The 24,583-nt window shown below is 38.8% G+C and overlaps 1 protein-coding gene across 2 annotated transcripts in view; it reads left to right on the top strand.

Annotated features, from left to right (window-relative positions):
- Cltrn (collectrin, amino acid transport regulator) overlaps positions 1-2,354 on the top strand; it is a 28,186-nt gene extending 25,832 nt beyond the window's left edge. For both annotated transcript variants that reach the window (XM_021628659.2, XM_060374956.1), the window contains one exon: positions 1,629-2,354. In XM_021628659.2, the coding sequence (XP_021484334.1) occupies positions 1,629-1,785 (157 nt within the window). In that variant the 3' untranslated portion in view covers positions 1,786-2,354. The remainder of the gene's footprint in view (positions 1-1,628) is intronic.
- The last annotated feature ends 22,229 nt before the right edge of the window (positions 2,355-24,583 follow it).

Raw genomic sequence — 24,583 nt, 5'->3', positions numbered from 1 at the left:
TCAGTGTTCATTTTAAAGCACGTGACAATTTGTCTGACTATGGGCAATGTTCAAAAGACTTAACCTTTGGCATAATGCAAATGTCTTTTATATCTCATACATTGATTATGAAGCTATTTTGAAGTCATGCGTATATCCTATTTCAATTATCACTCAACTGTTTAATCTCTGTTGATGAACCTTAGCAGAATAGATTATTTTACAGTGATGACTTTCCTTTACCCTTTCTTTATTGGCTAGAATTCATCTGTAAAGACCTTTCTCTTCTTCCCCCTTCTGTGTACCTAGTATTTCTTAAGCACATGAAAGTTGACTCTCCTGTAGGACTTTTCAGGAAATCCCATCTTGGTCATCATTAAGGAATCTCATTTGTCAGAGACTCATTTGTCAGAAACTCACCTGAGTTACTCCTACCATTGTGGGGAATCCCTCATGATAGCTCAGGGCCCCAGTGTTACAGTATTCTATACTCTGAAGAAATGTCAAGATTCTGAATTGGAATAGCAAGGTCTACAGGAGGTCAGGACAGCAGAAAACCTAATAGTTAACTCTGGCCCATAGAATTGAAATGACCTGCAGCTGCAGCTGAAAGCTATAATGTAGCTAGCAAAGTGTTTTATGAGTTCCTGATCCTGACTTACCAATGAATACAACTATTTGGTAATGAGTAAAGCCAGTCAGTTTGTAGCAATTCTTTTCTTCAAACTCAGGTGAATTGGCTTTCTGATATTTTATTAATTTGAGTTTCACTCACCATTTGTGAGACTTGACTTTGGCAAATTCCATGAGAGGACTTTGCTGGAGAGATGGCTTAGAAGTTAAGAACACCAGCTGTTTACCGAAAGGTCCTGAGTTCATATTCCCAGCAACCACACAGTGGCTCATAACCATCTATAAGGATATCTGGTCTCCTCTTCTGGTGTGCAAGCATGCCTGTAGGCAGAATGCTGTACAAAATAATAATAATAATAATAATAATAATAATAATAATAATGATAAATCTTACAAAATTCCATGAGAGGAATTTATTGCCTTTTAAAATCCAATTTGATACAAAATTTGCTTAGAGCTATTTTTTTAAAAATTTACTTATATTTTGGTGTTTCAAGATGGGGCTTCTTTATGTAGCCTTGGTGATCCTGTAACTAGCTCTGTAGACCAGGCAGGCCTCGAACTCTCAGACATCCACCTGCCTTTGCCCCCGAAGTGCTGGGATTAAAGGCATGTACCACAGCACTGCATGGCTGAGCTAATTAAAACAAAAAAACTTGCCAATGAACCATATAATTCTTCATGTTGCTTTATGCAACTTGTCTGTCTGAAGTTATATGCAAATGAATTCATATGTATATAATATGTTAATATAGCTTTTCCTATTCATTTATTTAGTGTTTTAAATAAGACTACTTGTTCTAATTAGTATGTATATATCATTAATGTGGAATCTTTATCTTGGTAGGTTTTTTTTTTTTCCTCATCAACTGTTACGGTCCTCAAAAGTACACACTCTCAATTATTTCAGCATTCTTAATTACCTATGCCCTTTTCTGTTCTCCACATTTGTAAATAAAACCACATTCAGCCAAAACTTTCTCATCCTAGATTTTACTCTTTTTATGTGCTTTTAGGAACAACAAAGGACAACCTGGAGTGGAGGATGCAGAAGACAAGTGTGAAAACATAATCACAATTGAAAATGGCATCCCCTGTGATCCCTTGGACACAAAGGGAGGGCATATTAATGATGGCTTCTTGACAGAGGATGAGCGCCTCACTCCTCTCTGAGAGTGACAGCTGCTTGGCAGATTTTTTTGGTTTCACCATTGTTTTTATTTTGTAAGAAATTTTGAACATGTTTGAATGCAATAGACAACAAATTATACCCAAGACCACTGAAATCATAAGGTGTTGGCTTCTCAAAATATTCTATATTTTTTTCTGATAATTGAGTGTGTAAGTGTAGTCGTGTATGTTTGTAGTTACTGATTTACTGATTTGAGCATTTCTAGAAATAAAGCCAGGGCTATTAATATATTTCACACTTTAAAGAGAGAAGGGGAAATATTTTTTCCAGTGGAGAATAGCTATAGCATGGCATAGAAATAATTGAAAGAGATCTTTTTTGAATATTGTTTATGTTACTCTGTTTATGATGAAGTGAGGGAAAGTAACATGAGGTGGATGAAAATGGCAGTGGAACTTTATTCTGTTAGCACACCAACAGTTGCTGTATATTTTCTGCATATCAGTCTTCAGTAGAGTCAGCAGATGTATTTGTTGTTGACTATTTGCAATTTGAACAAGTCCTGTATACGCTGATTTAATAAAGCACTGATCTTCTCATTTGTATTGTATGACTGACTGTGGTTTGAGACATTTTCCTGCTGTGGAACCTAGTGAGTCTAACTTTATCCATTATATTTAACTTTATCTACAGCCTTGCAAAGGTATGTTGCTTTTATGTGTGTATATCTTTTTTGTTTGTTTAGTTTTAAAGACAGGGTTTCTCTGTGTAACAGCCTTAGCTGCTGTGGAGCTCACTTTGTAAACCAGACTGGCTTTGAACTCACAGAGATCTGCCTGCCTCTATTTCCCAAGTGTTGGGACTAAAGGCTTGCACCACTACCACCTGGCTTGCAGTCACTTGTTAGTTTTTAGATGTGAATATTTTTTTTTATTTAAACTAACATTTAAACTTATGCGTAAAATTATATATTGTTAGTTTTCACACACACACTCAGCCTGCACACACACATACACATGCCTACATGTGCCATAGTATGTATGGTATGTGGAGGTCAGAGGACAGTTTTGGAGGGATCATTTTATCCTTCTACCACATGGGCTACAGGGATTTATCTCAGGTTGTCGGGGTTTGCAGTAAGCAGACTTACCCATGAAACCATTTTCCAGCCCAATATTTATATAGGTATAATATACACATGGCAATATTTATCTACAACACATTCATGGCAATACATTATTTACAGCATGATTTTTTAGGAGGGATATCACTATGTAACTTTGGCTGGCCTAGAACCCAGTAGGTAGACTATGCTGGCCTCATGGACTCACAGAGATCCATAGACCTCTACTTTCTGAGTCCTGGGATTAAAGGCTTCATCAGAACACGCAGCACGATGTTTTGATATCTCTATACAATTTCGTGATGTTTAATGTGGATTAAACATACTTATCTTCTCAAACAGTATTTCCTTATGAGCACGATGTTTTGATATCTCTATACAATTGCGTGATGTTTAATGTGGATTAAAAATACTTATCTTCTCAAACAGTATTTCCTTATGGTGAAAACATTCAAAATATTTTCCTCTAGCTTTTAAAAACGCAAACCACATCATTATCTGCAGTCACCCTACTGTGCAATGGCATACCAGAACTTCATATTCCTATCCAACTATTTCTTGGTTTCCACAAATCTCCTTTCCTCACTCCCTGCTACTCTGGTAATAATTATTCTGTTCTCAATTTATTTTTGTATATGTCGTACTAGGGATTGATACCAGGCCTTGCATATACTAAGCAAGCATCACATCACTGGGCTAGATCCTCAGCCCTCTACTCTCAACTTCTATGAGTGGAAAGGGATTTTGATCTTTTTGCTGGCAAGATGGGATTTACTAAAGTACAATTATATCTTTATTTTATTTAATTTTTAAAGCTTTATTTATAGTTTGTGGGTATGGATGCGTTGCCTGCATATGACCTTTCACTTGTATGCAGTACCTGAGGAGGCCAGAAAAGGACTTCAGGTCCCATGAAACCTGAGTTAAAGATAATTGTGGCCGATGGGAATGAAAAGCAGGTCCTCTGGAAAAGCAGCCTTTTCCAGTATTCTGGAAAAGTATTCTTCTGGAGCCATTTCTCCAGCCCCCCCAAGGCCCAATTTTATATCTTACATCCTCTTGAGTTGTACCCTGTAAGACCACTCTAGTGTGGCTTTATATATAGAAGTCTTTAACAGCAAAATGTTATCTGAATTTACTCTGTGAGTGTTAGCAAGCAGAATCCAAGACATGCATTCCAAACAAGGTACATAGTTTTTAATTGAGGGTGGTGGTGAGATTTGATATATTACAATGGTTTGTGGCCCTTCAAAAGATTATAGAACATAATACATACAGAATATATTATATGTATTTACATTTTTATGGGACAGCTATTAGAAAAATGCCTTAGTTATGGAAAAAGTTCAAGTAACATTAATACCAGTTATGGATTTTTACTTCAAAGTCATGAGATGAGCTCCTTTCGGTCACTACCCCATTTTCTTTACTGTTTATCCTGACAGGGAGGGTTTCCTCTCACTGGAAAAGGTCTGCTCCACTAAACACCTCATTTGAGAAAATTTTTATGCTAACAGACATGTGCTGTAACCTTGACAATCACTATAACAGCAAAATGCAGATTATGCCTCCTGCCTTTGACAAACAGTGTGGGTAAGAGAGGAGTCAATCATCAACCACACTTCTCATTTTGAATGCAATGATCATGTAATGTGCCAAGAGGAAAACCACTGTGAGGTGATATGTACTGGAAAACAAATGTTATAAAGCACGTGTAGATAGAGCTGTTTTTCTAGTCTCTAAGTTCTTAGCAGAAACTCCTCAATGAAACTGGGAAAACAGCACACCAGAAAGCCAACACAAAGCAGAAACAATTAGCAGAGAGGGTGATATCTGGACATATTTCGTGGAAGAAATGTAAATGCTGATAAGTTGGTCTTTGAAAATAGACTTGAACATTCGTGGTTCCCATAAGAAGCGACTAAAATAAAACACCGTAAAAGGAGAGTGTGGGGCTAGGTTATAACTCAGTGAAGCAATGCTTGCCTACCCTGTGGGAGACATGAGGCTCTGGGTTCCAATCCACAACAGACACACACACACACACACACATACACACCACATGGTGGGAGGCAGTGAGCTCATGCATTTAGAATAATTACCCCATTTCAGATATGAATATTCTGAACTAGGAACATTTACTGTCATTCCTCGGTAAGTATCAAGGATATAAGAATGTTAGGTCTCAAACCAGGGGCAAATGGCTGACTGAGGTGTCCATTAACATAACAAGGTGGACCTGACTGCCAGATTCTCCCTCAGTCTCTGCCTATTACAGTGCCTTCTTGGCTGGCATACCCTGCTCCCATACTCTGAACTCTCCAGCCCAAGTATTAATTAGGCTGGGCTCTCCCCCTTCCCTCTGGCACCTATATAACTCAGTCATTTTGGCTATGCCAGTCTCTTTTCCAGTCTCTTGGCCCAGGACACCCATCTTCATCAGTGGCTCCTTTCTCCTTCTCCCTGTCCTTTTATTGCCCAGCTCAAGGTCATGTTCACTCTGGACTCTCCTGGATATCTCTGCTTCTGACTATGTTCTCTTTCATATCTACAGTAAATCTTCTCCACCATACCTAGGAACAGTCATATCCTTCCTTTTTACTTCTTTTTTTTTCATTCATCTGGTGCCAAACTCGGGATGCAGATTCTGAGGGAACACCTGGAACTGGCAAATTGCTGGAGCAGTCTGCAGTTGACTTGAACAGGTTTGGAAGCAAAAAAAAAAAAAAAAAAAAAACAATAAAAGGGACTCAGCATCCAAATTACTAAGCTCTACTTAAAAAGACATGAAGCTTCTTAATATTTTATATTATGTTTTATATTTTGTTTCCTCCCTTAAATTAGCACATAAAAAGCTTTTTTTCTCTGCTGGGGGAGGGGCATAGGAGAAGAAGACTGAGGGAGGGTGGGATTGGGAGGGAGTGGGGGAGGGGTCTATCGCTGGGATACAAAGTGAATAAACTGTAATTAATACAAATAAAATAAAAATTAGAAAAATACATAAATATATGAAAGGATATACAGGAAATATATTTTAAATAAATTTAATTGAGTAATAAGAAAGCTTTTTTCTCTTTTTTTCCTACTTTCCTTTTTCATTTCTTCATTCTCTTCCCATTCTCAAGAATATGCTTGACGTTTTTCACTTCATTCACAAAATCATGCCAGATTCAAGAAATATGAACAGAGAAAGGTATGAAGACCTTTAAAAGACACTGACTTTGGTAAACTAAAAAGTAGACCTATCAGTCAGCTACAGCATTGGTTGTCTGTGACCTCAGCTACTAGGGAGTCTGAGGTGGGAGGATGGCTTGATCCCAGGAGTTCAAGGCAACCTGTTCACAAAAAGAGTCAGTCCAGTTCATATTTGCCTCACTGCTTTCCACTTTCTCTGCAGCTCTGCTTGCTGGATTCTGTTCTGCACTCTGACACAGCTGCCCCCTCAAAGGTCACTGAAGTTTTGTTTGCTAAGGTTGAGTCCTTCTTAGTCTTTACTCCTCCTGAGTCTCCTGAAATATTTTACAGTACCAACAACCTGTGGAAAAGAACAGTCTGGGTTCTCTCCCCCATCTCTCTTGGGCTGGTCAACCCCTCCACTAATGAGAGAGCCTCAGCTCTCTTTTTACTTTGTATTTGAGACAGAGTCTCACTGAGTCATTCAGAATAGGCCATGAATGCACTCTGTGTCCAGGCAGTCCTTGGGATCTACCTGTGCCAGCCTCCAGAACAGCTTGGATGACATGCGTGAATCATCATGCCCAGTTACATTGGCATCTATTTAGTTTTTGACCAATATTTCCCACTGCTCTTACCATCTCAATCTCTGATAAGCATCATTCCAGTTTTACATTTATTGAATAAATTGTCTACCTGCTCACCAATCCAATTTGAAGCTTTTATCCAGTAGCTGCACAAATTGTTTTTGTTATCAAGTAGTCAAATATTATATCAGGTCAAATGTTAATGACGCTTTGGCTCTTTTACATTGACTTGCTGGCTAAGTACCTAGGGATGAGTCACCCATCTTGTTTCTTTCATAACTTGTAACTCCTATGAGAAAGGTTTCAAAGGTCCCTGAGAGGACAGGGCCCTACAAGCAGAAGAAGAGTGTTTTACATTCACAGAAGCCCTTAGGGTTTCTGTGTGGGATAATTCCAGGTGACCTCACTTGCTTTCTTAAGCTCTAAGAAAAATTAAATCAATGAGTAAAAGACCTAGAATCTACTATCCTCAAAAGGGGCAAAAGGTGGCTAATGTCAATACCTTTGTCATCATGTTGAGTGACTGGGGCTTTCATTTAATGCCTATCACACAGTTTGCTTGCTGGATTATCATCTGTGTAGCTACAATGGGAGAACAGCAAGGCTTATGTAAGTACCATGATTGTAGAAGAGAATGTTTGGACATGCACATTCCAATAAACCAGTCCTCTAAATACTTTGTAGAAAACTTCGTTGAGGAATAGAACAAAGTTTTGTTTGTTCAGGGCAGGAGGAGGCTTGAAGGTCTTGTGAAGGGCCAAAAGTGATCATATTGGCAGATTTTCTGAGTTGTGTAAGTTTTGCATGCATTGAGAAGTGAGTTAGATTCCAATTTGTGTACTCCCTTCTTTCACTTTTCTGATAGATCTCCCTATTTTTGCAATCAGGGGCTTACATTACCCCTAAGAGTCATTCTAGATATGAATACTAATCCATGTTATAAACGATCTCCTTAAATAAGCCCCTCCTTGTTTTGCTTTGTGTATTCAAATTAGGCAGTTTCTATGTCATTTTTTATAAATCATATAAAACGTCATTCACTGCTCGTATTTTATTCACTCAGTTTTACTGTTCTTTTGTTTGTTTGTTTTGTCTTTGAGACAAGGCCTCACTATGTAGCTCTGGCTGTCCTAGAACTCACTATGTAGGCCACGGTGGCCTTCATTGTTCTTTTAAAAATTAATAATATTTATTCTTGATAGGCATAGTGATGCAAACCTTTAATCTCAGCACTTAGGAAGCAGAGGCAGGAAGATCTCTGTATGTTTGAGGCCAGCCTGGTCTACACAGTGAGTTTCAGGCTAGTTTGAGCTACACAGTGAGACCTTGTCTCAAAAAGTTATTTATTGTTTAAAAATTTCACATATTTATTGTAGTGACAATTCTGGAATTTTGGTTTCTTTAAAAGACACAGAAATATTATAAGAATATGTTTTCATTTTAATCTCAGGTATGGGGATATGGGACTGCTTTGGGAAAAAAAAAGTGCTTACTTTTGCAGAGGATCTGGATTTGATTCCCAGCACCCACAGGGTGGCTCACAAATATCTGTAACTCCAACTCCAGATAATTCAGTGCCTCTTCTGACCTCTGAACGCTCCTGCACTCACATGGTACACATATATACAAGCGAATATTTATATACATAAAGTTAAATAAAAATTGAATTCATTGAGAGAGACAAAATGTGTGTGTGTGTGTGTGTGTGTGTGTGTGTGTGTGTGTGTGTGTGTGATGGTGCACATATAATGACTAGAGGACAGCTTCCAGAAGTAGGTTCCCTCCTACCTCAACAAGTGTCTTGGGGATTGAACTAGGGTTATCAGGCTTGGCAGCAACTGCCTTTATCTGCTGAGCCACTTAAATAATCATCATTTTAATGTTTTGAGATAGGATCTCCTGTAGTCCAAGGCCTTGAACTTGCTGTTTAGCTGAGGCTACCCTTGAACTCCTAGTTTTCCTGCTTCTGTCTTCCAGGAGCTATCAGAGCAAGCATAAGTCACCTTGTCTGATCTTATTTCTGTTTTGATTTATTTTGTTGTACGTTTATCTTATCCCAGTTAAAAATGCTTTGTCATCAGCTTCTCTTCCTGGAATAACTGGAGCATATCATGCCAGGTGTACACTCCAGAGAGGGCAGGGACTTGGAGGGGGTGTCTGGAACCCCATGGCTGGAGAGTGTTTGAGGTGGTTGCCAGGATGACTGCTGAGGCAAGCTGAGCCAAGCCATGGGCCACGGTGCAGAGCAAACGCAGAATCTTGGGCAGTTGGGGTGTGTTTCACAAATGGAGAGGCTGAAAAGGAGGTTTGTTGTTTTGCTTTCCAATTTAGATAGCTGTGTGGATGACTGCCTGCTGCAAATTCCTGTGCCATGAGCTGGGTGGGGTAGTGTTTTCCTTGTGCTTCTCTTGTTCATGCTGTAAATCGTGTTTCCGAGGATCTAGAAAAACTGTAGTCAGAACTGTAACTGTCCTTATCCGGGAACCAAGACAAGTTTAGAGAAAGAAACCTCAAGAGTTTCCTACCAAGACAAAAGTTTAGAACATGTCATTCCCCTTTCCCAAACCTCGCCTACTTATTTCTGCTAGGGAAAAAGCCCAAGTGTCTCAGGTATGAGAAGGCCCCACGCATTCTGTCCTCAGCCCCTATAAATCCTTCATCTCTCTGTATCATAAAGCGTGGTCACATATGAAGCAAAGGTACCGAATCAGTACAACAGACACGTTGTAGCGTCTTTACTACTAGTCTTGACCGTCTAGTGTCTTTACTCCTAGTAAAGGATTAAGGGAAGGCTGCATTCTGGAAGGGCAGTGAGCCAGGGACAGAGGGTTTCGTTCTTTTCATATTATAGATAAAATGTGTGTGGGTTTGGTTGCCTAGGGAACGGTTATCCTTCTATCAGCAATAGAAGTGGCACAGGGGCAGCAAGAAGGCCACAGCTGGTTGTACGCAGGGTTTATATTAGAGCATTATTTATCTGGACTCTGGCCCCTCCACGCTCCCTCACTCCAGTTAGGGCAACGCTCAAACCCCTCTGAGTCAAAGAAGGATCCAGTGGAACCTTCCAGGGATGCAGCTTATATAACCTCCATCAATAACATGTATTCGTGTTTGCAACTGTAAAGCGATTCTCCCCTTAGAGCTAAACATGAGCTTGTGCAGTGTCCTTTCAGTCATTTCCTCTTGTTCCTGTCTCAAGAGATGCTTTGGGATCTGGTCAATGTCTGTTATGTATTGACGTCAACAAGCTCCAACGCAAAAGTACTCTGCTATTTCCATCTATTTTTAAAAATGATAACTATTTTCCTTTTCAAAAATCATATTCATTTCTCTGAGTCTCTTCCCACCTTCCGGAGAAAGAGGTGGGGGTCGTATTGTAAAACACACTTACAGGAGAAATTTCATTTCTTATAGTGGGTGACACTGAGTAGGCACCAAACAAATCGCCAAACACTCAAATATGGTTTGGAGCACTCGGGAAGGTAACATTGATTGACATATGCTAATAAAGCAGAAAAGGGGTCTGGCACCCAGAAACCACTCAGTTGCTTTTGGATTTTACCTTTCTCAGCAGCAGCAGTAACAGTTTGTTTGATGCAGCTCTTTGTCTCCCTCAGAACCTACTCAACCTCTAATGCCATCCCATCAGGGAAGGTCTTGCAACTGTTCAGGTTGGAGGTCTCCCACACCATAGTTTATCTACATAGTCTGAAAACAATTTTCCAACAACAGAATCAGTATTTCTGTGTGATGTTTATTCTCTCATCTACTTAGTATTAGTGTATTAGCGTCTGTTAGGCATTAGTTATTAGTGTCTGTTAACACCTTAGGGGGGAGGTGTTTGTACCCATGGAGAAGAATGTAACAGTGCTTTGAGGAGCTATTGCTCCTCTCTAACCAGAGCTTTGTCTTGTCTTATGTGATTATACCAGATTCAGTTAGGGTACAGAAGCTTCAGCATGAGGTCGACCTTAAGGTAGAAGTGATGTTGACACAGAGGTGAAAGCCACAGGCATGATTTTGCAAGCTCTGTGTAAGGTGTCTGAAGTTTTCAAGAACCCCATAGAAACTATTCCTCAGAATGTTCATACAGGGGGTAGAATAAGTAGGTTTATTTACAATGTCCTGTGTGAAAGACATCCTTCCCTATTTCCTTAAGACAGAACCAAGGCTAGAGAGATGGCTCAGTAGTGGTCAAGAGCACTTACTGCTCTTAAAGAGGATGTGAGTTCAGTTCCTGGCACCCACCTCACAACTGCCTGTAACTCCAGCTCCAGGGGATCTGATACCTTTTTCCTGGCTTCCACGAAAACCTTCACATATATGGTGCACATAAATTCACCCAGGCACACAAACATACATTTAAAAAGAAAATCTTTAAAAAGATAGAACTGCTCCCATCCCTAAACAACATACTCTCTTCAGTTGATATCTGCCTGGAAGGAAAAATTAGTTGTTTTCTCCAGTGGCGTCTCACTGGTTATACTAACCACACATGAGTGTAGACCACATGTCCAGTAGTAGATGGTCAACACAAAATGAACTCAATGGTACTTTAATAGACATGTTGTCTCATATTGCTGTTTAGACATTTTTTATTTTACTGGTTTTTTTTGTTTGTTTGTGTATTATGGTTTCTGATTTTGTGGTTTCATGGGTTTTCTTTTTGTGTGCTTCTGTGTTTCTTGTGTGCTTTTTAAAAATTCTGGCTTGTTTGTGTATTTCCTTGCTTGTTTATTTTCTAAGGAGATAGAGAAAGAAAGGGTAGGTGGGAAGATGGGGAAGATCTGGGAAGGGTTGGAGGAGGGTAAAGTGTGATCAGAATATACTGTATGAAAAATTTCAATAAAATAATATAAAAAAGAAAAAACTCTAATTAGATGTCTACCACACTTCATCATGGATTGAATAACAACCTTGGACATTCTCCCCCAATTATTTTAGTTCCCTGAAAATGCTTGTTGTACTCTCCAAAAATTAATTAAAGGACAGGAAGATCTGTGTGGAAGAAAATGTTCCTCTTCTTTTGTACTTCCATTTATGCATGTAACATGTGAAACCAGTGCAGCCATCTTGTGACAACAATGGGATCTTTCATTGGAACTGAAGTCAACATGTTGAGGGTGGCAGAACAGAAAGATGGAAGAAAACAATGTTTGACAACATACAGCTATTATATTAACTTTCTATTTAGTGTATCACTAGTATCTTTTTTCCATAAATGGATAGCTATTTATATAGCTTAATTAAGTCAAGTATGCCTTTTCTTTAGTTGTAGCTCAAAAGAATTCCAACTGAATATCTTTGATAAAAAGTGGTTGGTGAGCCAGGTGTGGTGGCCCATGCCTTTAATCCTAGCACTCAAGAGACAGAGGCAAGTAGATGTCTGAATTCGAGGCAAACCTGGTCTACATAGTGAATTCCAGGTCAGCCAAGGCTACATAGTGAGATTCTACTTCAAACACAAACAAGCAAATAAACGAGAGCTTAATAAAGCTATTAATATTTCATCAGCTAGCTTTTGCTCCATAGCTAGTCATCCCTAAAGTCTAGGGTTTGAAACAACAGTTGTAAATCTAGTTCATGATTCTGTGGGTTGATGACGTGGTCTGGAGTAAACTGAGAAGTTCATCTGGATTATCTGGATTCTTCCATGCTGCTGTGCTCAGTGTGTAAGAAGACTAGGGGCTAGCTGGCCTAGGAAGATACTAGCTTGGTTATTTTCTCTCTGCTATAGCAGTCCATCGCATTCTTGGAGTCCAGCTTAGATTTGGTGGCTAGGCAGGAACTAGCTGGGAGAAAGGGGGAGGGAGAGGGAGAGAGCAAGGGGAAGAGAGGGAGAGAGAGAGAGGAATTAAAGTGCATTTCCAAAGAAATACTACTATTTCTATCAACTATTTCTATAGAAGTCAACCATGCCTAATGATGCTTGGGGAGACCTCAAAAATCATGCAGTATGGGGCATTAGTAACTGGAAGAAGTAAAGAAAGAGTTTTTCAATGTGACAGAAATATTTTATAGTACTTATTTACAAAGCTCTCTGTCTAATTAGTTGAACTTCATGATAAATAAACAAAGTAAAAACTCATGCCCTCCCACTTGTTAGTTGGATTTGGGCTCTTTAGCTAACCTCTTTAAGTTTCATTTATATTCCCACAGCATGGAAACCACCACTCCTTACTCGTGGAGTGACTCTGTGCTCTCAAAGCACAATATTGAAAGAAAAAGAAACCATCAACTTGAGGAGATTGGGGTCTGGGAGAATATGGGGGAGCCTAAATTGAGAAACAAGAGAGGCGATGAAGGAAGGAAAAGGAAAGGAGAAAATGATGTGTTTTAAAATGTATTTAAAGAAGAAAAAAAAACACGATTGTAAAATGCTTCACATGGAATTTTGCATGTACATGTTAACTATTTTTTGTAACTAGCAAGGAATCTTGATAAGATTGAAGATAAGCTAGCATAACTTTGAATGGAGAGTTTTGGGTATTAAATTGAATGCTAAAGCTCCCCAACTTAACTTCCAGCTTTTAGTATATATACTCATGGCAACATCACATCTCCAGTGCTGCAGAAGCTAAAAGACATTGGCTTAAAGCATACGATTCTGAGGCATCTCCAACTTCTTAGAATTTCAAGTTCGTGTATTTAACCTATGCCTTTTAGAGCAGTCCTTTATGAAGTTAGGATACTATGACTGAAGAGTTACAACATGACATACCCATTTTCCATCTCAAAGATTTTGGAAAGGAGTGGTTTCATAACGACCCACATTTTTTTTTTTTCACATCTCTCACATTTGCCAAGGATAGGGGAAGCCTGCAGGTGAATAATCATTAGCATCCTTTGCACAGTACTAGTTTTACAGGATCAAAATTTGGAGCTCTGATTAAGCTTCTTTGGCATCATAGACAAGACCAGCGAGTTTCACCCAGAACCTCGCCCTGGTTGTGTTAGCTCTTCAGAAGCCTCATGTCTTTGAAACATAATTCTTATAGCACCACTGATGTTCTTGTCTGAGACATTGTGTATGAGGACACAAGTGGAGTGAATTCTATACATTGTAGAGTCATTTTCACTTACTGTATCTTCTCAACAACCATTTCCTTCTCTTTCAGAACTTTAGGAGTATCATTTTCATGATGTACTAAACTATGAAGTCACGGAGCATGTTGACATTAATCGGGGATTTTCACCATATTAATAACATACTTTACTTCTAATCAACTAATCAACCACATAATATAAAAAAAGCTCTAGTGACATAATTACCCCAGGAAGTACAAAAATGGGACTTCAAAAGATGAGCTGAATTCTGGGTCATATGAATCAGAGAAACCAAAAGACCTTCTGATTCATAGGGCTGCCTATGCTTCTATAACTGATGTCAGCTATTTACTATGAAACAAACACACCTATTCCAATAACACAATTGTTGTTAGCAGGTGTGGCACCACTCAAAGCTGCAGGTTATAACTATCACATCCTTGTTCTCACAAATTGTGACTGTAGGAATGAGTATATTCAACATGGCTGCTAGAGAAGCTTTTTAGTTTAGTCAGTATTCTAGCTTATTTTTGTTATAGTTATTTAGCTATAGAATCTTTTCTGACCTAATGGAGGACCTCAAAAATGATGGAGACTCCTTATCTTTATGGAGTCAGAATATTTGGATATCTTTACAGAGTAATTATGATAATCCAATACATATATACATATAATAATCAAATCATGGTGAGAAGCATTTTTTCTACTCAAATATTAATCATCTTTATATTTGGGGGAAATTCTTCCTCTGCCAGTCATTTAAAAAGATACCATAGATTGCTTTAACTAATAAGTATCCTACCATACTAAAGAACTAGAAGTAATTTCCCCATTCTGTGTTTCAGTTGTCTTCACTGAGTCTATTGTCCCTCCATCTCTGGGCCCCAAGACTCTTGGGAAAAGTAGTCCATGCTGTTCTTCTGCAAGATTGAGTTGATTTATTGGTTACTGCAAATGACCGAAAGCATGGCCCCTTTCTTTCTTTCTTTCTTTCTTTCTTTCTTTCTTTCTTTCTTTCTTTCTTTCTTTCTTTCTTTTTCTTCTGCATTACTTCCTTTAATATAATGACCTCCCTGGAATGGTCTAATTTTTGTTGTTGTTGTCTGTGTTCAAAAAACACTTCAAAGATTTGTTTTTATTTATGTGTCTGTGAGTGTATGCCTTATATGTGTGGGTACCCTCAGGGTCCAGAAGAGGGTGTCAGTCCCTTGGAGTTGGAGCTACAGGTGGTTGTGAGTTTTCTAACATGAGTTTAGGAAACCAAATTTGAGTCCTCTGGAAGAGCATCAAGTACTCTTAACTGCTGAGCCACCATTCCATCCTCCCATTGTATGGATTCTTGAAGGAATTCTTACATTTTGAGTTCATAGCACCCCCACATTATGGAATAAATAAATTAGCACTGTCATAATCACCACCCCTCTGTATTGTTGTCTGAGTTTACCTGCTGATGATTTTTCTAGAATACTTATTTTGTAGGTTATTAGACTATTTTATATATTTATACTCTAGAATTCTGTTATTTCAGGGACTGTTCTATTTTGCTATCACTATTGGAAAAGTACCTTCTATCTCATCTAATGATTCTGATAAATGCAGTTGGGAACATGAATGTTAGTTAATGGCTACAGATGGGACAATATTAAATAGGAATGAAGAATCAATGAAATACTGAAAATTTAAAATTAATAAGTAAATTTAATAACGCTTTCAAAATAAAATTTATTAATGAAATCATCTATAAAGATTTTCATATGTGTTACACCACCCCTTGACATCCCAGTTTCATAGTCAGCAATGAGTTTGGTATCATGGTAATTGTGACTTAAAGATATTTCATCTTGTCTCATACAATGCCAGAGTGTTCTCACTCTTTTTTTTTTTCCTCAATGCAGTTTATTCAGGAACCTTGAACAATCATCTGACCCTGGGGAAAGCCAGCCCACAGCTTAAATAGCCTCTGGGTAGCCAACCCCAGCGTGCCACATGGGCAATGCAGATAGGTCCACATACATGGAAGCAAGCCAGATCCTCAGCCTTAGCCAAATGTGGAGTTGTTCGTGACAGAGAGCGCTCACCATCGGGAAGGTGGAAGGCGGAAACCAGCTCCATCTTTAAGGCGCGGCATTACGCAGCTCTCTACAGTTCCCCCTTATTGTTTTAGACGCATCAGGCAAGAGTAGAGGTCTGATCTCTGATATTAGAAATAAATTGGGACTTTGTACCGATGTTCATTTAGGTGTCATCCACCCAAAGAGCATCAGACCCGTCCGATACCTTTTAGTGTTCTCACTCTTTTTGCTTCATAATTCACTGATTGTAGACTGAGACATCTGCTTAAGAAATGATATGTATTCAGCACTTATAATTGCAACTTCCTGAATTAGTAGTGTTATCTTGGAAGGAGTAGTTTGATAGACGTAGCTCTCCATTTACAAAACGTGGAACCAATTTCTTTTTTACAGAATCACTTACTTAATCTCTTCAGTGACTAACACATATAAGGCATATAGCTCAATATCTGGCTTAGAACAATTGTGATATTTTTCTCTGTCATGTTATCCAGGATATTAATTCAAACTGTAGCTCCAAATTTCATCTTGTATGAAAAGAATTTCCAGTTTTTTTCTTCTGCTGTTACCAATTTCTACCATATTCTGTGACTGGACTCTGAACACAAAATAAGTACCCCAGAATAGACAACTGGATTACCTTCCTTCCCTTATTATTGAGGTTATAGGTGGTGCCTTCATCCAACTAATATTTATTGTGTGCCTACTATGTGACACCCACTTTTCTAAACAGCTGAAGATAACAAACAGTGAACAAAACAGAACACTCTTCGACCTCTTCTAGTTGCTAATTTAGTAGGGCAGGCTATATTAAAGAGAAGTTAGTAGAATGCAGTTCTCAACATGTGGTGGTAGATGGTGATATTGTTGGAGGTTAGAAATTGTCTAGATCGTGTTGATTTATGTTTATGTGGTGATGGTGAAAATCAGTTTTAATAATTTGCTTGTGTAGGTTGAGTTCTTATCTTTGACTCGTTAAGAAAGAAAATTGTGGCATTTAAAAATTTTGAATTGTCAGACTGGCCAATTGCAGAAAAAATAAAATCAATTCATTATAGCCTTTATCAGCATTTCTTCTAGGCAATCTTTGAAGTTAGTACAGATGGGATAATCTAGGTATATTAGTTACTCTTGTCACAACTGTGACAAAATTTAAGGAGGAAGGGTTTATTTTGTCCCACTGTTTTGGGGAATGTGATGCATCATGGTGGATAAGGCAAGGTATGGGAGCATCAGACCACTGGTCACATTTCAATAAGTACAGAAGTAGAGAGAGATGAATGAGGGCAGCAAACTCACTTCCTCTCTTCATTAAGTTTGAGGTACCTGTCCATGTGACTGGTGCTGCTTACAGTCATTGGAGGTCTTCCCTCTGCAGTCAAACCATATGTCTCTTAGGCAATTTCAAACTTAGTCAAGTTGAGAGTAAATTTTAAATCACCATACTGCATATAGTTTCGTTAGCTTTTAAGGCTTCCAATCTGGTCTATGGTCAGACTGCTCTGAATTTCACACCTGATTTCATATGATCTCAGAAGCTAAGCAGGGTCAGACCTGGTTAGTACTTGAATGGGAGATTTTGGGTATTACTAAGTACTGTAGAAGATTTCATCTTCCAGATTAATAAGAGGGATTCCAAATGAATGGAGATGGGGCAGAATGTTAGTAACTGGTTTTGACTAAGACCCACTATGATTTAAAACAGACAGTTCCCTTAGATGAATGGGGAGGAGTACAATGAGGTCTCCAGGCATAGTCTGTCAAGAAGACAACTACCATTGCACATTTCCAGCTTGAGTAAAGAGCATGACTCTTAGACTGAGATAGAAGTCAACAAAAGTGAAGGTTTTTCTAAGATATTTAGGGACAATTAGGAAACATCGACCAACATGGAAAATTCTTTAGTTACCTTTAAACTTTAATTGAGAGACACAATATGTATCTAAATGAGTCTTTTACTGTGTTGTCAATGCCCACCATGGTCGAAGCCTTCTCTAAAGTACTTAACTTTGATTGTATTTTATGTTAGTTGCCTTTCCTGGATATGTATCTTATGTCAACTCAATATATCCATGCTCCTAAGACAGTCTTAATGTGACTGAAAACTAGTGAAAACAGTGCTGTTTTGGTCAAATTCCTAAAATTTCCATGTGTCATCACTATGCTTACTTCACAGACAATGCTTCTATGGAGAGTTGTTTCAGTAGCTCTTTTTCCTTTTTTTTTTTTTTTTTTTAAAGACAGGGTTTCTCTATGTAGTTTTGGCTGCCCTGGAATTTACTCTGTAGACCAGGCTGGCATTGACCTCAGAGATCCACTTGTCTCTGCCTCTTCAGGGCTGGGACAAAAGGTGAGCACACCCACACCTGGCTGTTATTTGTGTATCTTATTTCTCTTAAGTCTGGACTAAGTAATAATTTTTTAGTACACCGGGACTTCTTGGTCTTAATTGACAAGATACATTTAATTAACCATCTTTATCTGGCAATTATCACATTTAAATTTCCATTCCTGACTTTTCTGCCAAACTTAATATTTGTCTTCTCAGCATCTTCACTTGGGTTTCCTGCTGATCTCACAAACTCCACGAGACTCTTAATTTTTCCTGAAAACCTGCTTACTAACAATCGTCTACTTCTAAATTGATTTCAGTTTTCTTTTTACTTGTTTAGTCTCCAAAGGCTGGAATAATTCTTCAGCTTATGAGACTACTCTTTTTTAAATTACAAAATGCATTCAGAATCTAACCATGCCTTACCAATATCATCACCATCAAGGCCCTACTATACTTTACTTGAATAAATGCATTCCTTGATGATTTGTACATATAGTCTTGCCATATATAGAGTGCATTCTTGGAATAGCAGCCACTGTAAATGAGATTGTGTCACTATTCTATTTTAACTTTGTCATGAATCCCGTTTCATGTAGGATAAAACCTCAAATTTGGAAGCTCTAAATTTTAGAAAGTTAGGGATTTTAAGCTCCTAGACATAAATTGATATTAGTGACTCCTCTGTTTTGTGGTCTGAATGTGAAAATAAATCAATGTTACTGTCGCAAGTAAGACAGAATCATAAATTTCAGGAACTCATAATCAGTACAACTTCCCAGGAACACAGCATATTCTTACAAATTGACTTCTGTTGAAAAGATTTGTCAAGTTAGTCAATGGAGACTATCTGTAGGAAGAAGGGTCTACTATGAAACTGAATATGGAAAAAGGAGAGATTGATTGGCCAGGAATCAAACTTCTTTTTCAGAAGAATTTATAAACTTACTGAATGTGATCAATGTGTAGCCAAAACCAATTGCACTAAGTGTGAATCATTCCTGGCTATATAAACTTTCAATCTCTCTATCTCTCTGTTTTGCATTACTAAACTCGCCCTTTTAGTTCCTGTCAGAAATATTTCTCAATCAATTTTAAGATAAAGTGTTATTGGAAACATTCTCTTTTCTTTAGTTTCCAGGATCAGGCAGTAGAAGAGGGTTTGGCTCTAGGTGTTTGGCTCCCTTACTGCTTGTGACTCAGTTGGAAGTACATAAAGGTTGAGCACTGGGGGAATCCAAGATGGCTACCCTTAGAGGATACTATGCCTGATGAGCAGGACAGGAGTGACTGCACAGCAACCAACAGACCAAACTGTGGGCCCTAAAACACCAGCGATATTGTTTCCCAGGTGAGAGGAAACCCCACAGTGTGGGAAGCAATCGGTTTCATTTTCAGGTCACCCACCTAAACCCTGGAAGAGTTCCTGGGTCCCAATGGGCACTTGGTTGCCATTCCAGAGCCACATGCCTGCCTGCTCTGAACACCATCCCAGAGTAAACTTTAGGTCCCACAACACCAGAGACTGCTTTTTCCCAAACCCCAAGGTGAAGGAAATATCAGGTCTGACCTCAAGGCATCCAGATGACCCCCCCAGCCCCAAAAAGTTCCCAGTAAAAGTTCCCAGGTTCCTGCAGGTACCCAGGCAATAGAGCCGAGGCATTCACCTGCACTTGCACTTGTATGCTCTACTCACCATCCCAGACTGAACTGTGGACCCCAAAACATTACAGACTGGGTCTCCCAGTCGGTAGGAAATCTTATGGTGAGGGAAACATTGGGTCCCACCTCAGGACATAGAGCTAATCCCCAGAAAAGTCGCTGGGTTCCTACAGGCTCCAGGCTATGGCCTCCGGCCACACCTAGGAGTGTTGCACTCACCTGCTACTGAATACTGCCTGGATACTGGGGCCACAGAGCTAGAACTTCAGACCTACAGATACCTGGGACCCATAGGATCAGTCCCCAGATGCTGCTCTTGAGCACAACCTGTCTCCCTAGCTAAACTGACCAAACCTTGGGAGTTCCCTAGTTCTTCAAAAGGGCTGCCAGGCAAACACAGTGTAAGAGCAGCAACAGCAGCTCACTAAATTCTGAATAAGAAACCCAGTGGCAGGGCAGCTGTCTTTAGTACTTCTCCAGGTGAGAGGAGAGCCCCTTGACTAACAACAACCCCAGTTACCTCACAGCATCATACACCTGAGGTGAGCTGTGGCAATTCCCTGAGAATCACCAACCATTTGGTGACCATACCCAAAAGGCTGAGGAGAACAACCTTCAGGAACAACCAAATTCCTGTCAAGGGGATTCTCCTCACCCCAGGATTCCAGCAGGCACCAGAAACTAACAGCCAACACCTGAGACAGCCAGATGGGTAGAGGCCTGTGTAAAAGCACAACCAACAAAAGCCAAAGCAATATGCCATCTACAGAAACCAGTTATCCAGGGGAAAGTAGACCTGAACACCCTAACATAAGTGAAATTCAAGAAGATGACCTTATATCTATGTTTACAAAGAGGATAATGGAGGAAACAATAAAATGCATAAAGAAATAGAGGAAGATAAAGTCAAACAGATTATGACCATCTGTAAAGACATACAGGAAGATGCAGCCAAATAGTTTGTGGCCTTTAGAGAGGAAATAATTAAAACACTAAAAGAAATAGAGGAAAGTTCAAACAAACAGGTGAAGGAATTGAAGGAAAAGCAGGAAAATATAGTCAGATAGGTGGAGAAAATCAACAAAACGGTACAAGATCTGAAGATAGAATTGGAAAAATTAAAGAAAACACAAACAGAGGAAATCATGGAGAAGGAGAACCTAGGAAAGAAAACAGGAACTACAGAGGTAAGCATAACCAACAGACTACAAGAGATGGAAGAAAGAATCTCAGGTGTAGAAGATACAATGGGAAAAAAAAAAAAAAACAATGTATCCACCAAAGAAAATGTTAAATCTAAAAACTTATTGACACTAACCATCAAAGAAATCCCAAACAATATGAAAAGACAAAACCTAAGAATAATAGGTTAGGACATTGCAGCCAGTCCTGAAGATACCTGATAAGCTAGGGTCAGATAGAAGGGGAGAAGAATCTCCTCTATCAGTGGACTTGGAAGGGGGTAGGGAGGAGATGAGGGAGAGAGGGTGGGATCAGGTGGGAAAGAGGGAGGGGGCTATGGCTGGGATACAAAGTGAATGACCTGTGATTAATATAAAAAAAATTTTAAAAAGATGAAGATAAAAAAATAATAGGAATAGAGGAAAAAGAAGATTCCCATGTCCAAGGCCCAGAAAATATTTTCAACAAAATCGTAGAAGAAAATTTCCCCAATTTAAAGGAGAGGCCTATAAGCATACAAGAGGCCTACAGAACACCCAATAGATTAGACTAGAAAAGAAAATCCTTCTGCCACATAATAATCAAAACAGCAAGTATACACAATAAGAAAAAAATACTCAAAGCTGCAAGAGAAAAAGGCCAAGTAATATATAAAGACAAACCCATCTAATCACACCTGACTTTTAAACAGAGAAAGACTATGAAAGCCAGAAGGGACTGGACAGATATGATACAGACCCTAAAAGAACACAGATGTTAGCCCAGGCTACTATACCCCATAAAACTCTCAATCATCATAGATGGAGAAAACAAGATATTCAACAACAAAACCAAATTTAAACAATACCTACTGACAAATCCAACCTTACAGAAAATACTAGGGGGAAAAATGTAAGAAAGCTAACTACATTCAGGAAAACACAGGAAATAAATAACCTCACTATTTTTAGCAAAACTAAAAGTAGCCAAGCACACAAACACACTACCACAACCGACACCAAAATAAAAGGGTCTAACAGCTACTGGTCATTAATATCTCTCAACATCAATGGACTCAACTATCCAATAAAAATACACAGACTAACAGAATGGATGTGTAAACAAGACCCAACAGTCTGTTGCACACAAGAAACACACCTAAGACACAAAGATAGACATTACCTGAGAGTAAAGGGCTGGAAGACAGTTTTCCAAGCAAACCCAAGAAGCAAACAGGAATAGTCATTCTAATATCTAATAAAATAGGCTTTTTGATTAACCAAAATTAATCAAAAGAGATGGAGAGGGACACTTCATTCTCATCAAAGGAAAAATCCATCAAGAAGACATCCCAATTCTGAACATCTATGCCCCAAATACAAGAGCACCCACATTTGTAAAAAAAAAAAAATTAATAAAACTTAAACCCACATAGATCCCCATATGTTAATAGTGGGAAGCTTCAATACCCCACTCTCAACAAAGGACAGGTCAACAAAACAGAAATTAAACAAAGAAACAATGACACTAACAGATTTCATGAATCAAATGGACCTAAAACATACCTACAGAAATTTTCACAAACACAAAAGAATTTACCTTCTTCTCAGCACCTCGTGGAACCTTCTCCAAAATAGACCATATAGTTGGTCACAAAGGAAGCCTCATCAGATAGAAGAAGATTAAAATAATCCCTTGTATCCTATCAGACCACCATGGACTAGACCTCAACAACAGCAGCAATAGCAAAAAGCCTACACACACTTTGAAACTGAACAACTCTCTACTCCTTGACAGCTGGGTCAGGGAAGAAATAAAGAAAGAAGTTAAAGACTACTTAGAATTCAATGAAAATAAAAGAGATATATCTAAACTTATGGGACACAATGAAAGCAGTGCTAAGAGGAAACTTCATAGCAATAAGTGACTTCATAAAGAAAATCAAAACACTTCATACAAGCAACTTAAAGGCTTACCTGAAAGCCCTAGGGAAAAAAAAAGAAGCAGACATACCCAAGAGGAGTAGATGGCTGGAAATAATCAAGCACAGGGCTAAAATCAATAAATTAGAAACAAAGAAAACAACACAAAGAATCAATGAGACCAAGACTATTTCTTTGAGAAAATCAACAAGATAGACAAACCCTTAGCCAAACTAACTAAAAGGCAGAGAGACACTACTTAAATCAACAAAATCAGAAATGAATGGGCTACATAACAACAGACACTGAGGAAATCCACACAATCATTAGGTCTTATGACAAAGCCTATGTGCCACAAAATTTGAAAATCTAAATGAAATGGACAGTTTTCTTGATTGATTCCACTTACCAAGTCTGAATCCAAACTAGGTAAATAAATTAAATAGTCTTTTATCTCCCAAGGAAATAAAAGCTGTCAACAAAAGTCTCCCATCGAAAACAAAAATAAAACAAACAAACAAAAACCCAGGGCTAGATGGTTTCAGCACAGAATTCTACCATACTTTGAAAGACCAGCTAACACCAATACTCTTCAAACTCTTCCACAAAATAGAAACAGAAGGAACATTACCAAACTCATTCTATAAAGCTACAGTCACTTGATTCCTAAAACCTCACAAAGACCCAACAAAGAAAGAGAATTTCAGGCCAATCAATCTCCCTTATGAACATTGATGCAAACATACTCAACAAAATACTCAGAAATCAAATCCAAGAACACATCAAAGATATCATCCTCTATGACCAAGTGGGTTTCATCCCAGATATGCAGGGGTGGTTCAATATACAGACATCCATCAATGTAATCCACCATATAAACAAACTGAAAGAAACACACACACACACACACACACACACATGATTATCTCCTTAGATGCTGAAACACTCGCAAACCAAATCCAAGAACACATAAAAGAAATCACCCACTATGACCAAGTTGGCTTCATCCCAGGCATGTAAGGTTGGTTCAATATATGGAAATCCATCAATATAATCCACCATATAAACAAACTGAAAGAAAAAAACTCACATGGTAATCTCCTTAAATGCTGAAAAGCATTTGATAAAATCCAACACTCAGCATCTGCTTTGATAGTCTGAAGGGCAGAGGCTTTCAGAGGCCCTCTGTGGTAGGTTCCTAGGTTGTTTCCTGTTTTCTTCTTCTTCTGATGTCCATCCTCTTTGCCTTTCCGGATGGGGATTGGACATTTTAGTTAGGGCCCTCTCTCTTGCTTAGTTTCTTTAGATGCACAGGTTTTAGTGGGTTTGTCCTATGTTGTATGTCTATATGAGTGAGTATATACCATGTGTGTCTTTTTGCTTCTGGGACAACTCACTCAGGATGATCCTTTCTAGATCCCACCATTTACCTGCAAATTTCATGATTTCCTTATTTTTCATTGCTGAGTAATATTCCATTGTGTAGATGTACCACAATTTCTGCATCCATTCTTCAGTTGAGGGGCATCTGGGTTGTTTTACACTCAGGATGCGAGGCTAAGCACTGCACTCAGGGTCAGCTGCTGTGGACCCAGAGAAGAGCATGTCTGATTGCATGCGGGTTGATGCCCCAGGTCCCGCCTCTGAGAAAAAGGTATCGGACGGGTCTGATGCTCTTTGGGTGGATGACACCTAAATGAACATCAGTACAAAGTCCCAATTTATTTCTAATATCAGAGATCAGACCTCTACTCTTGCC

This window comes from Meriones unguiculatus, chromosome X, assembly GCF_030254825.1.
Source record: "Meriones unguiculatus strain TT.TT164.6M chromosome X, Bangor_MerUng_6.1, whole genome shotgun sequence".
NCBI classification, from domain to species: Eukaryota; Metazoa; Chordata; class Mammalia; order Rodentia; family Muridae; genus Meriones; species Meriones unguiculatus.
This window is presented reverse-complemented; position numbering and strand designations above follow the sequence as displayed.